This window comes from Hypanus sabinus, chromosome 4, assembly GCF_030144855.1.
Source record: "Hypanus sabinus isolate sHypSab1 chromosome 4, sHypSab1.hap1, whole genome shotgun sequence".
Classification (NCBI taxonomy): domain Eukaryota; kingdom Metazoa; phylum Chordata; class Chondrichthyes; order Myliobatiformes; family Dasyatidae; genus Hypanus; species Hypanus sabinus.
The window spans coordinates 36,584,899-36,602,603 of NC_082709.1; the positions used below are offsets into that span (position 1 = coordinate 36,584,899).

At 38.1% G+C, this 17,705-nt stretch overlaps 1 protein-coding gene across 6 annotated transcripts in view; it reads right to left on the bottom strand.

Annotated features, from left to right (window-relative positions):
- Positions 1–317: 317 nt before the first annotated feature.
- Positions 318–17,705, bottom strand: part of LOC132392655 (calcitonin gene-related peptide type 1 receptor-like) — a 91,488-nt gene continuing 74,100 nt past the window's right edge. For all 6 annotated transcript variants that reach the window (XM_059966830.1, XM_059966831.1, XM_059966828.1 and 3 more), the window contains 6 exons: positions 14,666–14,819; positions 12,556–12,616; positions 12,372–12,438; positions 12,012–12,230; positions 6,062–6,103; positions 318–4,924 (listed from right to left, as the gene is read on the bottom strand). In XM_059966830.1, the coding sequence (XP_059822813.1) occupies positions 4,703–4,924; positions 6,062–6,103; positions 12,012–12,230; positions 12,372–12,438; positions 12,556–12,616; positions 14,666–14,819 (765 nt within the window). In that variant the 3' untranslated portion in view covers positions 318–4,702. The remainder of the gene's footprint in view (positions 4,925–6,061; positions 6,104–12,011; positions 12,231–12,371; positions 12,439–12,555; positions 12,617–14,665; positions 14,820–17,705) is intronic.

Genomic DNA, 17,705 nt, shown 5'->3' on the forward strand with positions numbered 1-17,705 from the left:
TTCACGTACCTAAGAGTCTCTTAGAAGACTCTATTGTATCTGCCCTATTGAGTGCAGAGAAAAGTTGAAAGCACAAAGGTCAAATACAATCCACAAATTATGTTGGGTGATGTCAAGGTGAAATAAGTCATGGTATTGCAAAATGCATATTTAAGCTTAACACTATTTATAGAATGGCTTGCAGAACCACAATGAATGTAGCAAATTACTGATTGAACGGCTAATAATTGTTGGTAAATTCACAAAGAAATAATAATGCTTTAACATAATAATAGTTCAGGGTTTTATTTTTAGGAATTACTGTATTTAAGGTTCAATTGTCATGATTCTAGTGCCAGCACTCACTGGCCCGCTTGCCCATTTTCTGATTGGCATGGTGTTCCAGTCCTTATTTTGGCAGTCTGCAGCTTTGGCAGTCAGTGTCAGTGATGTAGAAATCCAAGTTGTGCTCATTGTCACATGCACTATGCACAGGTGCAAAGATTAACTTCTTAGCAGCAGCATTGCAGACATTAAAGACATTAATCTGTGCATCAAAATTGTTAAGTGGTGGAAGACATGACCATTCCTTTTTGTGCCTTTTTGACAATTATAAGCTCTGTTAGATACCCTTAAGACTTATGAAAAAATGTAAATAATCCACAACAATGGATGAGATATTGATGTATAGAAACTAGCACCTTTTTGCCTAATAAAAGTTAGAGAAATGCATCATTTTAATTTCATGGAGATATAATCCAACACATGCACTTTGAATTTCTACTGATGGGAATTCTTAACATATGTTATGGAAGAACTGCATTTCATGTGACTGTACGTGAAAGGGACAAGGCTTCTGATTCTAAGTAATTTAATAGATTTCTGCCTGCACAAACATCAATAGCACATTGATTAATATATCATGGATTATCATATATAAAATGGATGATGCAATGCTTACAAAATAATTCATTATTGCTATTCTGAATCCATGTGAATAGAGATGCACACAAAGATTTTCAGCTAGATAAAGAACATATGTATTGATATATAGATATATGACAAATGTCGAACACCCTGATTTTGTGGAAGAACTGCCTACTAAACTTGAATGCTGACATTTTTAATTGATAAACACGTGATTCTGCAGATGCTGCAAGTCCAGAGTAAAACATTTTAAATGCTGATGGAACTCAGCAGGTCAGGCAGTCCCTATGCACAGAAATAAACAGTTAGCATTTTGGACTAAGACCCTTCATAATACCATTTTTTAATTTATATCTACGTTTAATATTTCCATGGAAACCATTCATTTCATCGTGCTCAATTCGTGTTTTCTACAAGTCTATACTGAAGTCAGCAGATATAAAAATATGTTCTGCGCTGTCTACAAAGGAGAAAGTAAGCAATTTATGTACATTCCCAATGTTTGCTGTTTACAATCATGGAGGAAGTAATTTCTGGATTTTTTTTAACTCAGTTTGCAGTCAAGGCGTAATTTAGAAGTTATTTCAAGCTGCTTACTTGTTGGTTGTGCAATATTAATAAAGATCTATGATAGTAGTATAAATACTGTGACTACAAGTCCACCAGGTCTGAAGCTGGGTATACTACAGTAAAGACTCACCTCCTGACTAGACAACTTCTTTCTTCTTGTCTAGAGTAGTATTAATCCACCATTTAAGATGCTCATCACCATCCAGGACAATATTTTTCACTTGATTAGAAAATTTCCTGATTCCCTCCACTAGTGACATACAGTGGGCAAGGTATTGTCCATGTAACCCATTTCCAAGACTTCTTCATGCCATGTCCCAAATACTTACCTCTTCTACTATGTAAAGCATGGTAGCATGACATGGAATCATAGCCATATCTATCTTCTAGTCATTTTCCAATCATGCTTTGGCAATATAATGTCATTCCTTCATTGTTCTTTGGTCAGAAATTGGATACACTACTAACAGCATGAGAACATTCTCATTGTGGGGATTGCAGTGGCTTAATAAAGTATTCCAACATCAACTTTTCAGGGGCGATTTATCCTAGCCTTGCAGGGATCTTTTATAATTCTTAGAAAAAAAAGAATGGAATTGAAAGCAATGGCTTTGCTCAAATCTCAGTGTTCTATTATATCATCCCAGATATCCTGAGGATAAGATAACAAAGAAACATTTTTCATTTCCGGCTCTCTCAACTTGGCTATGTTATTCATATGTCAGCCAAAGTGATTGAGAATAGCCTGGCTCAAAGTAAGTTTGGCTGCTGAGTTTGAAGATGGCAGAAATTATAGTGTGAGTGTAGAGCATTACAGTGATCAAATTGTAGGTACCAAAGTCCCAAAGGATTAGGATTCTTCTGCAAACAATCTGTCTCTTCATTATTGGACCATTTTGCAGGGAAGATTATGAATATCATTACATGAGGCAATTTGAAAGCATACTGTTGAAGGATCTCAGCCCAAAACATCAATTGTATTTTTCTCCATAGATGCTGCCTGGCCTGCTGAGTTCCTCCAGCATTTTGTGTGTGGTGCTTGGATTTCCAGCATCTGCAGATTTTCTCTTGTGTGCACACTGCTACTACTGTTTTTCTAAAAATACCCTAAATTTCACTGGAAAATTTGGCTTTAATGGTTCAATTTGCAACCCATGAAAATACAACATACACCCACATGAATAACTTAATCTTAATTCTCTCAAATACTAAAAAACAACTTTATATCTTTCTTTAAAATGTTATGGTTGTAGCACCCTGCAAAAACACAGATCTGCCATCACATTTAGACACACATGCATGTCATTTCGATATGTTATACTGAAAGCACTCTTTTATTAAGTACTTGACTCTAATATTCATTATCACACATGGTTAACAAATTATTTTGTTTGTAACTAAATGAAACATTCAGCTGTGGTCACAAGCATTTCAATGAAAACATTAATAAACATGAAAATCAAAATAGCCAAAAGTAAGCTATGACATTCATACAGTATAATAGGTTCAAGAAAAAAGATCCACTTTGGTTTGGATGAAAACTGTATTTTAAAGATTTTAGAAACAGAATATGCTTTAAACTGAAACCTTCTGAAAGATTTACAATCTGTCGACTATCATTGCATTAATTCGATCCCCACAGTTAATCTCTATAGCAGACAAAATTTGTCACAGAAGATCATTTCCATATGGTAACAATTGTGCAACAGTGGAAATATCTAGTGGTTTGGAAACTGAAGGTGCCAACTGTCAAATAGATGAAATGATGACATATGTGCCACTTATTAATCTGAATTATTTGTTGCCATTAAATATGCAAATTTTGCTTTTTAATATTTCTTATAAACCATTTTTAAAAAGTATCCTCCATTTCAATGGAAAATCTGTTATTGCCAGTATAAATATATATGCATTTATATATACTTTCTTCAATGTAACATATTTCATGTTTTTTCATAGTTTGGTTTCTTGAAGTAAAATCTGATAGAGAGGTAATGATGAAAGTGAAGGTATCATCGAAAGAGTCCACGAATCTTCAAAAAAAATTGGAGGGTAAGCAGCAAATGAATGGGATTAAACAACGTGTGCAAAGAAACATAAACAGAGAATTAATGGACCAGGGAACTGCATCTACACTGAATATTGTATCATCTAGTGAGTAAATAGTGGCTTTAGTTGCTACACATTGTTTTGTTATGCTTAGAATTTTTTTTAATGTACAAAATCTAATAGAATATGTAAATAGAGTATTTTTAATTAGAGCCAACTGGAAGAAGATCAATCCCTCATTTTCCTCAAAGATTCTCCTCTCTCTCCACCTACAGATGAATTGTAGTGATAGATTCCAAGTCGTGATGGAATCTGTGAGAAGCTTGGCACATGAGAACGCAAAGGCTTATTCCCTTTTTGGCATATAACCTCAAATACACATTGCACATGTCATATATGAAATACAGTCGCACTATCAGGAAAGATCAAAATGTGAAAAGAACCCTTTGCACATTTTGTTACAAGTTTTCTTCACCAAGCAATAAATACACCAAAATTTCACAAATCATATTTACAGAGAAAAGAAAGTGATAATAATTGAATACTATTCTATTTTCCAGCATCAAGAAATTCAAAAGTTCAATACTGCAAGATAGCTATGTTGTAAGGGGTTTCTTATATGATAATTATAAGAGGCTGTTTTAATATAAAATATAGAAAACATAAAATTAATATATCATTAGGGCAGTGAGCCTCAACCCTGAGGGAATGTTAAGAAGATTTTATTCTTCACCAGTTGAAGTTACATCAGACACAGAGATTGGAATTGATCAGCTGTATAATAATGTTGGCACAAGTGAATGATTGTACAATAATCAGAATATTAAGGACAAAGATCAACTTTCTGATAAATTAGAATCAACTATTGCACCTACCTCTGCTGCCTGACAGTTTGTGAGATAATATCAGCTGTTAGTGTGAAGACCAGAGTACAAGAATATTTGTGAGTCTCATATTTCAGTGGAAGAGACTTCTTCCAACAGTGCCACAGGCCATAGTTTTTATCTGTTCTGACTTTTATTTCATCAGGTGAAATAAATAATTGGGAAGTAACAAGAGGATGGTTGATGATGAAAATAACTTTCAGTGGAGATTGAACTAGCTCTTCCACTGGAATGAAAAGAGTAAGTTTGTAGTCATTGAAATCCACATCACTGGCAAGCACTCTTAATTTTCTTTAGGCAGTCATTTCGCCTGATTTCACACCAATGATTTCAATGTCATGAAAATTCTTTCCATTTGCATATTCGCTACTGGGATCATGATTGTACAAGCTCCCATGTACTTCTGTGATAGATGTTCCAGTGCAAGAGGTAGAGCGTAGACCTTCTGAGTGAGTAAGACTGTTTCCAAACTGAATGTTGTACTGCATCCAGTGGCGTCTTAAAATACCTTGAACCTATCACAAGAAGGGAACAACATTTATCATTTCTATCATGGCAACTTCTGTCCAGAGTTTTTCATTTGCAATTTTGATGGAATAAATCAAGTAGAAATTGGTTAAGTATTTGTTTCAGAACAGAACAGAGCGGTTGAATTCTGTCCCATTTCACAATGGGTTCCCTAATATTATGAATCATTTTAACATGAAAAATAGGGGGGGAATTCAGCTTTGCTAAATAGACAAACACTTATTGTGATAGAATATTTATTGTTATTCTATGAATATGATACCACTTATCTCTGGCAACCAAAGACTAATTTTTCTCCATTAAATCTTCATAATAACAATTCATTTTTTATTTGTCTAATGATGGAAAATTATGGTTTTGATTTCATGAAAATTAACTTTATATTCTTTTGTGAAACACGTAACAAGTCTTTTTTTGATGTGCATAATTTCTAAACTGCATTTAAACCCCTTCTAGATTTAAAAACTCTCCAGGATTTATATAGCCAGAAGTTATAATTCATTATAATTAAGGGCGGCAATTTTTAAAAACTGTCTATAACAATTGTGCGTGATAATTTCATGGCTATTCAGCAAAGCAAATTGAACTTGATACATGTCTTTTAACTTCATAAAAGCATTTGTCCAAAGTTTACATAAAAATACTGTATTAAATAGTTTATTTGGGTTATTTCTAGTAAGCTGCATGCAAAGCATTTTATTATTTTTAGTGTTCTTTAATCTCCCAATGATAGAATTATCAGAACGTTTTAAAATTTCTGTGTTGTAGACCATATCAAATAACCTACAGCAGACATTGCATGAAGAATTAAATTCTACCTCAAGAAATAAGCACACAAGAAGATCAAAACCAAGCTGAATCTATAATGTTTAATAAAGTTTAGTTACTCCTAACTAATTCTGGTTTTCCAAAGACTCATAATGCCTGGGAAGCAGGCTTTCTAAAAATAAATTTCTCGAAGGATCTCTTCATGCAGAACTTGCTTAGACAGTTTAAAAGGATTGGATGGCATTATAATGGAACTGATATGCAAAATCAGTTGGGAGTAAAAAGGAAATGGATAGGCTCAAAGGTCTCATCTTAATTAACTTTCTAAACGAGTAGAATTCAAAAGAATGCAATACCTCTCCATTGAAGAAGCAGAATATTGTAGCCACCAATAAACCCTAAGAAAAGAAAAATTACAAGAATATGAAAAAACATAATTTCATTGCTGAGTGTTAGCTAAACAGGCTAAATGGTATAGCCTCAGCATTTTGCTCATACATTATCCATGCTTTGGAGAGCGCGTTATCAGATTGGCATAATGAACAAGAGGACGTGGTCAGCCTCACATTGCTGTATCCTGATCTATTTCCCCAATACATGTGATAGGTGGGACAGAATTTATACAGAAGCCAGTTGCAAATGAAGGAAATATATCTTTCATCACACTTCCCAGTATTTGCATCATTTGAATGTTGGACCCTGAAGGCTAGACTTTGTATTCAATGTCACCAGGTGCCCGGAAGCTTTCACAAGCAAGTCTACAAGGGAGGATAATCTAATGTTGAAAGAAAGGGCAGTTATATGTATATTTGGAAAGTGTCTTGCATTCTTAGAACAGTAAGGCAACATGCATCAATTCACTGAGGAATGCCATGGCTGATTGATGTTCCTACCGAATGAAGTTTAGCAGAAGTTTGACCAACATAAAAGCCCAACCCAAAAAAAGTTACTGATTAAGTTATTTCATTCAACTGAATCAGACCAAATATTGATGTCGATTAATATTTTAATAAATTGTATGTACGCTGTCGAAGTGAAGAGTAGTGAGCTCATGTAGAGTACTAGTCTCAGGTTACCTGAACTTGGATCTGAACTTACATTTTCACAGAACCAGGCTTGTTTTATTTTTATCCAAACACAATTAATAATCAGAAACCTGTAGTACCATGTAATAAAGAAAAATGGTTGTACCACAGCATCTTTACAGAGGACAGATTTTAAAACTATTTACCAAAAATTATGAAAATATTGAACTATTTATTCCTTGCGGCTTTTCAGGAAGTGCAAAAGTCACTGACTAATGCCTTATATTTTTCTTGTACATTACAAAGATTCGAATCCACATCCTTAAATGGGGAGCCTATCCGTCAACTCTAAAAAGAGCAACATTAAAAGTGAAAGCAGTTGCCTTAAAACTCAAGTTCTATTAGATAGAAATATAGACCTACAGCACAATACAGGCCCCTGCAGCCCACAATGCCATGCCGAACATGTACTTACTTTAGAAAATACCTAGGGTTACCCATAGCACTCTATTTTTCTAAGATCCACGTATCTATCCAGGAGTCTCTTAAAAGACACTATTGTATCTGCCTCCACCACCATCACCGGCAGCCTATTCCATGCACTCACCAGTCTCTGCAAAAAAAACTTACCCCTGGCATCTCCTCTGTACCTGCTTCCAAGAATCTTAGAACTGTGCCCTCCCGCGTTAGCCATTTCAGCCCTGGGAAAAAGCCTCTGCCTATCCATATGATCAATGCCTCTCATCATTTTATACACCTCTATCAGATCACCTCTCCTCCTCTGCCACCCCAAGGAGTAAAGGCCGATTTCACTCATCCTATTCTCATAAGGCAAGCTCCCCAATCCTGGCAACATCCTTGTAAATTTCCACTGCACCCTTTCTATAGTGTCCACATCCTTCATGTAGTGAGGTGACCAGAACTGAGCACGGTACTTCAGGTGGGGTCTGACTAGGGTCCTATATAGCTGCAACATTATCATCTCAGCTCCTAAACTCAATCCCATGGTTGATAAAGGCCAATACACTGTATGCCTTCTAAACCACAGAGTCAGCCTGCACAGCAGCTTTGAGCGTCCTATGGACCCCAAGATCCCTCTGATCCTCCACATTGCCAAGAGCCTTACCATTAATACTATATTCTGCCATCATATTTGACCTACCAAAATGAACCACTTCACACTTATCTGGGTTGAACGCCATCTACCACTTCTCAGCCCAGTTTTGCATCCTGTTGATGTCCCACTGTAACCTCCGACAGCTCTCCACGCTATTCACAATACCCCGACCTTTGTGTCATCAGCAAATTTACTAACCCATCCCACCACTTCCTCATCAGGTCATTTATAAAAATCAGGAAGAGATTTTGTTCTGTTCCAGAACAGATCCCTGAGGTACACCACTGGTCAATGACCTTCATGCTGAATATGACCTGTCTACAACCACTCTTTGCCTACTGTGGGCAAGCCAGTTCTGGATCCACAAAGCAATGTCCCCTTGGATCCCACGACTCCTTACATTCTCAATAAGCCTTGCATGGGGTACCTTATCAAAGGCCTTACTGAAATCCATATACACTACATCTACTGCTCTTCCCTCATCAATGTGTTTTGTCGCATCCTCAAAAAATCAGGCACATAAGGCACAACCTGCCTTTGACAAAGCCATGATAACTACTCCTAATCATATTATGCCTCTTCAAATATCCATCAATCCTGCCTCTCAGGATCTTCTCCATCAACTTACCAACCACTGAGGTAAGACTCACTGGTCTATAATTTCCTGGGCTATCTCTACTCACTTTCTTGAATAAGGGAACAACAGATGCAACCCTCTAATCCTCCAGAATCTCTCCCATTCCCATTGATAATACAAAGATCATCACCAGAGGCTCAGCAATCTCCTCCCTCGCCTCCCACAGTAGCCTGAGGCACATCTCATCCGGTCCCAGAGACTTTTCCAACTTGCCACTTCCCAAATGCTACAACACATTCTCTTCCTTAATGTCTATATGCTCAAGCTTTTCAATCCTCTGTCATCTCTACAATCGCTAAGATCCTTTTCCGTAGTGAATCAAGGTATTCATTAAGTATCACAGCTATCTCCTCCAGTTTCATACAAACTTTTCCATTATCACACTTGATTGGTCCTATTCTCTCATGGCTTATCCTTTTGCTCTTGACATACTTGTAGAATGCCTTGGGGTTTTCCTTAATTCTGCTCTCCAAGGCCTTCTCATGGCCCCTTCTGGCTCTCCTAATTTCATTCTTAAGCTCCTTCCTGCTAGCCTTATAATCTTCCAGATCTCTATCAATATCTAGTTTTTTGAACCTTTCGTAAACTTTTCTTTTATTCTTGATTAGATTTTCAACAACCGTTGTACACCACGGTTCCTGTACCCTACCATCCTTTCCCTGTCTCATTGGGACGTCCCTAAGCAGAACACCACGCAAATATCCCCTGAACATTTGCCACGTTTCTGCAATACATTTCCCTGAGAACATCTGTTCCCAATTTATGCTTCCAAGCTCCTGCCTGATAGCTTCATATTTCCCCTTACTCCAATTAAACACTTCCTTAACTTGTCTGTTCCTATCCCTTTCCAATGTTATTATAAAGGAGATAGAATTGTGATCACTTTATTACACCCTATCAGAAACCCCATTATGATAGTAATGTACCTGTTTGCTGGAGAAGTTGTGGAAATCAAAATGCAAACAATTATCATACTTTCTGGGAATGCCCCGTTATTAAAGACTATTGGAGTGGGATACATAATGGCCAACAGAACATCTTTAAATGTGAAATACCCTTAGAGAGTAAGACCATATATTTTGGGGATATACCTGAAGAATGGTTGAAAAGAGATAAATATTTAATGAATATACTGCTGGTGGCTGGTAAAAGGCCCTTACCAGGAAATGGTTATCACAGGAGAGCCCAACTTTAAAGGTATGGATGGAAATTACAATGGGCATTTACAAAATGGAGAAGATAACAGTATCTGTTAATCATAAATTGGAACAATTTGATTCATACTGGGAAAAATGGTTTAACTACATAACATCTCATAGGCCTGATTTTATTCTCACAAGTCAATGAATATGTTGTTAAAAAAAAGATCACTCCCTACTTTGTATATAGTTTTCTTATTTCGATTGTTCTTTCCCTCTTTTCCTTTCTATAAGTGTATACCGCCGATAATTATTATGTGGAGATTTGTGACAAATACAATTATATAATATATATGTACAGTATTTGAAATACATCTTATGGAAATGTTTGTTTGATGATAAACTTCAATTAAAAATAAATTACAAAAAAAAAGAATAGTGATCACTATCTCCAAAATGCTCTCCCACTGAGAAACCTGAAACCTGTCCAGGTTCATTTCCCAAAACCAGATCAAGTACAGCCTCTCCTCTTGTAGGCTTATCTACAGATTGCATCAGGGAACCTCCATGAGCACACCTAACAAACTCCACTCCATCTAAACCCCTTGATCTAGGAAGATGACAATCAATATTTGGGAAATTAAAATCTCCCACCACAACAACCCTGTTATTATAACACTTTTCCAGAATCTCTCTCCCTATCTGCTCTTCAATGTCTCTGTTACTATTGGGTGGTCTATAAAAAGCATCCAGTAGAGTTATTGACCCCTTCCTGTTTCTAACTTCTACCTGCAGAGTCTCAGTAGACAATCCCTCCATGACTTCCTCCTTTTTTGCAGCCGTGACACTATCTCTGATCAGCAGTGCCACACCCCCACCTCTTTTGCCTCCCTCCCTGTCCTTTCTGAAACATCTAAAGCCTAGCACTCTAAGTAACCATTCCTGCCCTTGAGCTGTCCAAGTCTCTGTAATGACCACAATATCATAGCTCCAAATACTGATCCATGCTCTAAGCTCATCTGCTTTGTTCATGATACTTCTTGCATTAAAATAGACACATCTCAAACCATCAGTCTGAGTGCATCCATTCTCTATCACCTGCCTATCCTCCCTCTCACACTGTCTACAAGCTTTTTCTATTTGTGAGCCAACAGCCCCTTCCTCCATCTCTTCAGTTTGCTTCCCACCCCCCAGAAATTCTAGCATAAACTCTCCCCGACAGCCTTATCAAACCTCCCTGCCAGGATATTGGTCCCCCTTGGATTCAAGTGCAACCCATCCTTCTTGTACAGATCACACCCGCTCCAAAAGAGGTTCCAATGATCCAGAAATCTGAAACCTTGCCCCCTGCTCCAATCCCTCATACATCCTCTACCTCACTCCATTCCTATACTCACTGTCATGTGGCACAGGCAGTAATCCTGAGATTACTACCTCTGAGGTCCTGCTCCTCAACTTCCTTCCTAACTCGCTGTAGTCTGTTTTCAGGAACTACTCCCTTTTCCTACCTATGTCATTGGTACCAATATGTACCACAACCTCTGGCTATTCACCTTCGCACTTCAAGATATCGTGGACGCAATCAGAAACATCCCGGACCCTGGCAATTGGGAAACAAGCTACCATCATTGTTTGTTTCCTGTGTCCGCAGAACCACCTGTCAGACCCCCTGACTACAGAGTCCCGTATTACTGCTGCCTTTCTCTTCCTTTCCCTACCCTTCTGAGCCACAGGGCCAGACTCTGTGCCAGAGGCATGGCCACTGTTGCTTCCCCCAGGTAGGCCATTCCCCCCCCCCCAAAAGTACTCAAACAGGAGTACTGATTGTTAAGGGGGACAGCTGCTGGGGTACTCTCTAGTATCTGGACTCTTGCCCTTCCTTCTCTTGACTGTTACCACTTGTCCATATCCTGAGGCCCGAGTGTGACTACCTGCCTACAGCTCCTCTCCATCACCTCCTCACTCTCCCTGCAGGTCATCAAGGTTTACACCATAGATGTTGTAAATATGCAGAATTACAAGGATAACCATTACACTGGTCTTCTAAAATATGGTTCCAGTGATTTAATATAGTAGTTGCTAATTTATTACATGTTTTGTGCACTTCAGAAAGGACGTGTTTCCCACTGAGAGAATCATGCATGGGACAAAAATGCCGCCAGGCTCCTCTAACAATGTATTTATTTTTCTAGAAATATTAACATCGGCTTCAGGTGTGGGGAAAGCAGGAAAAAAATTAACAGTCAAGAGAAAATCTGCAGATGCTAGAAATCCACAGCCACACTCGCACGAAATGCTGGAGGAACTCAGCAAGAGCAGACAGCATTTATGGCCAGAAGTAAGCAGCCGAGACCCTTCAAATTAAGCTTGAAAAAAAATATGCCTTGCCTGATAATGCATTAAAATATGCATCAAATAGTCATAGACTTCTTCAGCTATTCGGCCTTCTGGCTTCCATGGGAACAGGACAAACTGGATCCCAAGCAGTGGGACTAATATCAGGGTTGCCCTCACAGCTTTCATATACAGGTTGGATTCTGTTCGGTGCGTCACTTTCAACTTGGTTATAAGGACACGCACGATGTTCAGCAAGAAAAACAAGTTTACCTACAGATACAAAAACAACTGTTAGGATTTTCCAGATGTAAACACTTTCTTTGTAATTGTGCTGTTTGCATAATAGATATTCCATTGTTCTACCATCTTTTTTTGGTAAACAGATTACACTTACTTCTCATGTAAACTTACCAGTAATGCTGCACAAATAGGACCATGAATGATAAATAGCAGATGAGTTTCTGAACTAATCCAACAGCTGTGTGTAAGAGATTCAATTCAAAATGTGAGTAGAATCCTTTTTTCATCAAAAGATATATATCATCTCTTTTATTGAAATGCAAAAATACACACACATAAACAAAAAGCTACTTACTTATCATTGTAATACAAGACTCTTGCTATTGCATGTATTATGGCAGGAATGAGTGGGAAACCTGCAGAATACAGAATTAATTAGTTTCAGTGATCAACATAACTGGTTGCAACATAGACTATGTTCACTGATCTGTTCTGTAGGGGTTGCAGTAGGCAGCCTGTAGTTTCCTTTGTGTAATGTAAAGTTAATAGAGCACTGTATACATTAACCTTCAGGAACACCACTGGTTACAATAACAGAGTCTCCATAGAAACCACTAATGACCAATTTCCTTGAATGTTACCAGGATGTCAATAGAGAGAAAAAAATGAATGCTTAGATATGTTTTATTCCTGGTACATCAGAAGATGTACTCCCACTGAGTGGGTTCAGCTGCCTTCCACTCACATTTCCTAATGCTGCAGATATGGAGGGAAATATATGACCAAGGGCTCTTCATCTCCTTTGTCTATATTTATTGCTTCATTGCTTACTTATTTATTATTATTTTAAAATTTCTTTTTGAGTTTGCACATTTTGTCAACTTTTGCACGTTGGTTGTTTGTCTGTCTTGTTTGTGTATAGTCCTTCATTGTGTTTCTTTGTACTTATGTGTATGCCTGCAAGAAAATTACTCTCAGGGTTGCATATGGTGACTTATGGATAATAAATTTACTTTGAACGGCCATGCCATGTCACTGGGCACCTTAAGTATCTGGGAAAGGCCTCTTTAAAATTCAGAATCTTACCTTAATTATGTGTTAATTGCCCATTGTAAAAGAATGCGGAATAACATGTGAAATATAACTTTGTAAATTGTGTGTGCACTGTACATAATGGGCATCAGCTGCCAGCAGAGAAAGCTGGCAGCTTTTCCTCATGACCCAATGAGGGACAGGAGCTTTGGGTCCCATGGCACCGCATTCAGGAACTGTTACTACCTGTCAACCATCGGTCTCCTGAACCAGTGTTGTTGAGTTCATTCACCTCAACTCTGAACTGATTCCATAACCTATGGACTGGCTTTCGAGGTCTGAGGACTCATGCTCTCAGTATTATTTATTTACTTAATTATTGTGTTATTTGCGTTTTGTCCTTTGCACATTGGTTGTTTGTCAATGTTTGCTTGTGTGGAGTTTTTCATTGACTCTATTGTGTTTCTCTTTCCTGCTGTGAATGACTGCAAGAAAGTGATTCTCAGTGTAGTATATAATGATATATACTGTACGTACATTGATAATAAGTTTACTTCGAACCTTCCACTGGTCCCAGAAGTGCTTCTCAATGTATCCTGAATTACTCTCCCTTCTGGTTACAAATTTCCCAACTTCTCCCTTTGGCCAGCCTACATGAAGCCTGAGTTTTTTTTTTCCCCGAGACTTCCAATACAGAGGGAATGACAAAATCCAGGACTCTCCCAATATTAAAACAGAAAATGCTGGGAACATAAAACAGATCAGGTAGCATTTGTGGAGAGAGAAACAGTCAATGTTTCAATTAATGACACAGTTGGCCATGCACCCAAAATATTAAGTGTTTCTCTCCACAGATGGTATCTCACATCAGAATTGTCACAAATATACGTCATGAAATGTGTTGTTTTTCAGCAGCAGTATAGAGCAAGTGTCACTTCAACACAACACTGAACTGATTCCACAACCCATGAACTCACTTTTCAGGACTATACAACTCATGTTCCTGATACTTATTGCTTGTTACTATCATTATTATTGTTATTATTTCTGGTTCTTTTGTATTTGCAGTTTGTTGTCTTTTGCACTTTAGCTGGTAGTCTACCTATATCATACTTGGTCTTCCATTGAGTCCGTTGTGCGTGTATTTTGGTGTTTACTATAAATCCCTGCATGAAAATGAATCTCAGAGTGGCATATGATGATATATATGTACTTTGATAACAAATTTACTTTGAACTATCATTATGTATCTAATTTCAAATAAAGATGATCATTTTCAGAATGACAAGCTTTTTCTTGATAAAATTAAAAACTGTGTAAGCATTCCACAAACATTAATGTAATGCAATGCAATTAAATAGCTAAATGCTGTGTGAATTTCAGAGTTTCAAGGGTGATATAACTGACAGTACAGAGCTTTGGAAAGTACTTACCCCATCCAAGAAGATAATACCATACCAAGTGTTGTTTCTCAGCAAAGACAGCAACAACAATCAGCGTGTGAAGATAAATGCCTTCGCACAGCATCCAGAAATAATTGCAGCCCATTAAGTACAAAAGGATGAATGAACACACTTTACAGCTGATCTGCAAGGTAAAAAGACTTACATTAAGACTGTGCGTGGGGCACCTCACTTGGCCCAAGATGAAACTATGGTAACTTTGAGAAGCAAAGTCAGCATTAAATATAGTTTAAGTTTGTGGCAAAGATTTTATTCGAGGCATGGAAAGCAGCCTGTGCTATCCAAGCAATAGCTCTTTCTTTATAATTACATAACGTAAAGTAGTGGGTGATAGTTAATTATACCGATCCAAAACTGGAAACTGTTCTGTAATTAGCTAGGAGGATGACCCGAGCAAACAGCAAAGCACATTTCTCCTGCGTTTCCATGCAGCCTAGCAACACTTGGGAACAATTATTACTATGGTCGACAGAAATTGAGCCTGGATGAAAGAAAATAAGGAAGCTAAGGCCATTTAGTTATGTTGATTGTCCTCCTTTAATTAATCTTGTATCAGAAATACAGGGAATAAACTGTTTATTATAAGAATGAAATAAAGTACAGAGACTTTAAAAAGTACAAAGAAAAAATGGTTGTTCAGGATTACAGAACTTTATTAGTCCTTCCTCATATAACAAAAAAGTGGCAGTGACTGGAGAAAATTAACCCACTTCAAAGATCAGAAAATTCACTTTCTCTTGAAATTTATTTTCCCACTGCAATTAACAAAACATTTAGAAACTATTTTTGAGAAAGCAGATGTATTTGAACTTTAACTCTAAAAAAAGTTTTGAAGTGAATTCTCCATCGAAAAATTGAATAACCTAATTTGAATGCGTTGGCCTTCTGTTGTCACATCCTGCATGCCAAGTCTGCTGATTCAGTATTAACTCTGTCAGCGCAAGCCATATAACTGTTTGTGTTGATTCTTGTGCATGTGTGTAGGTTCTCATTCCAACCATGTGAGCTGCCAGGAATGCAACAAATCACTACGAGATATGGAGAGCTACTAAGATATGCTTTGATATTATTTGCATTCTCTCCAACTACACTGACCTTGTGAGCACATGTCAAACACAAGCACCATAATCTACACCTCCCCTTTTGAAAAGGATCATTTTCAATACCATGCAGAAGCCTTAGGCACATCTATGTAGCTAGGGTGCCTCAGACTTTTGCACAGCACTGTAGTAATTTTGTGTATTGCACTGTACTGCTGCAACAAAAATGGACAAATTTCATGACATATATGAGTGATGATAAACCTGACTCAGATATGCATCAGCATTGTGAACTGGGGGGGGGGGGTGGAGGAGGGCAGGGAGAAGGGAATCAATGTTGGGAAAAGGGGAGGGAGCGAGAAGTACGAGAGAGACATTCTCTAATGATCAGTAAACCAGTTGTCTGGAATCAAATCTTGTCTGGTATTTCAGGGCTGGGTGTGCTTGCACCCACAACACTCCTTCCCCACCGCCCCTGGCATTCCTTCTCTGCCACCTGTCCCACAGCCCACCTGCAATACTCCATCTGCACCATTCCCAACATTCTTTGCTCCTGCCAGATCTACAAACTCACTCTATGCTCCATATTGAAGAATCTAACACTGTGGAAAAGCCTTAGGCATCCTAGCTATATATCTGTGTATTTAACATTATCTATGTATTTAACCTAACCACAAGTTTTCTGGATCACATTGTGTCATTGACATTATGCTCAGTGGCTACTTTATTAGGTACATCTGTACACCTACTCATTAAAGAAAATACCTAATGAGCCAATCATGTGGCAAAACTCGATGCACAAAAGCATGCAGATATGGTCAAGAGTTTCAGTTGTTGTTCAGGCCACAAGAACGAGGAAGAAATGTGATCTGAGTGACTCTGACCATGGTGCTAGATGGGGGTGATGTGAGTATCTTCGAAGCTGCTGGTAATTTCATGCACGACAGTCTCTAGAGTTTACAGAAAATGGTGTGAAAAGCAAAAAAAAACGTCCAGTGAGCAGCAGGTCTGTGGATGAAAATGAGCCTTTTTAATGAGAGAGCTCAGAAGAGAATGTCCAGACTGGTTCAAGCTGACAGAAAGACAACAGTAATTCAAATAACCACGTGTTACAACAGTGGTGTGCAGAAGAGTGTCTCTGAATGCATGCACATCAAACCTTGAAATGGATGGGCTACAGTAGCAGAAGACCATGATCATACACTCAGTGACCACTTTATTGGGTACAGGGTGTCTCTAATAAAGTGGCCACTGAGTGTATATCCAGTTCTTGACTTACGGGCAATTTCACTTTTTGACTCAATTCAGTAAAATAATGAATCAATTCTTTCCTCTGTATTTATCCAGAGGAGATGCAACACTTTTCATTATACCTACACCCTCACCATCATCCAGGGACCTAAACAGACCTTCCAGGTAAGGCAGAGATTCATATGCACCTTCTCCAGATCGGTCCATTGCATTTAGTATTTGTGACGAGGCCTTTCTACACCAAGGAGACCAAATCTGGCTATCCTGAGCTTCTGGTTGTGTGTCAGTTCAACTTTCCTTCCCAATCCCACACTGACCTGTCCTTAGTCCTCTCCACTGCCACAGTGAGGCCAAACACAAACTAGAATAAAAACTCATATTCTGCTTGTGTATCCTTCATCCCAATAGCACGAATACTGATTTTTCCAATTTCAGATAATCCACTCCACCTGTATTCTCTTCTCACTGAAACCTGTTCACCTAGGGTGTCTCCTTGTTCACCTTTTCTATTCATCCCCCCCACCCTCCATTGGTAATTAGGTGAATCATGCTCCCTCACCTCATTCCAAGTGTTCATTACCCACATACCTGAGTCTCCCACAACCACCCCCTTCTGACCCCCTTCCCCTTATGGTTCTATCTGTCCATCGTTCCTCTTATTTGCTTCCACTTATCAGCTTCCAACTTCTGTCTCACCCCTCCCTCTCACCTATATATAC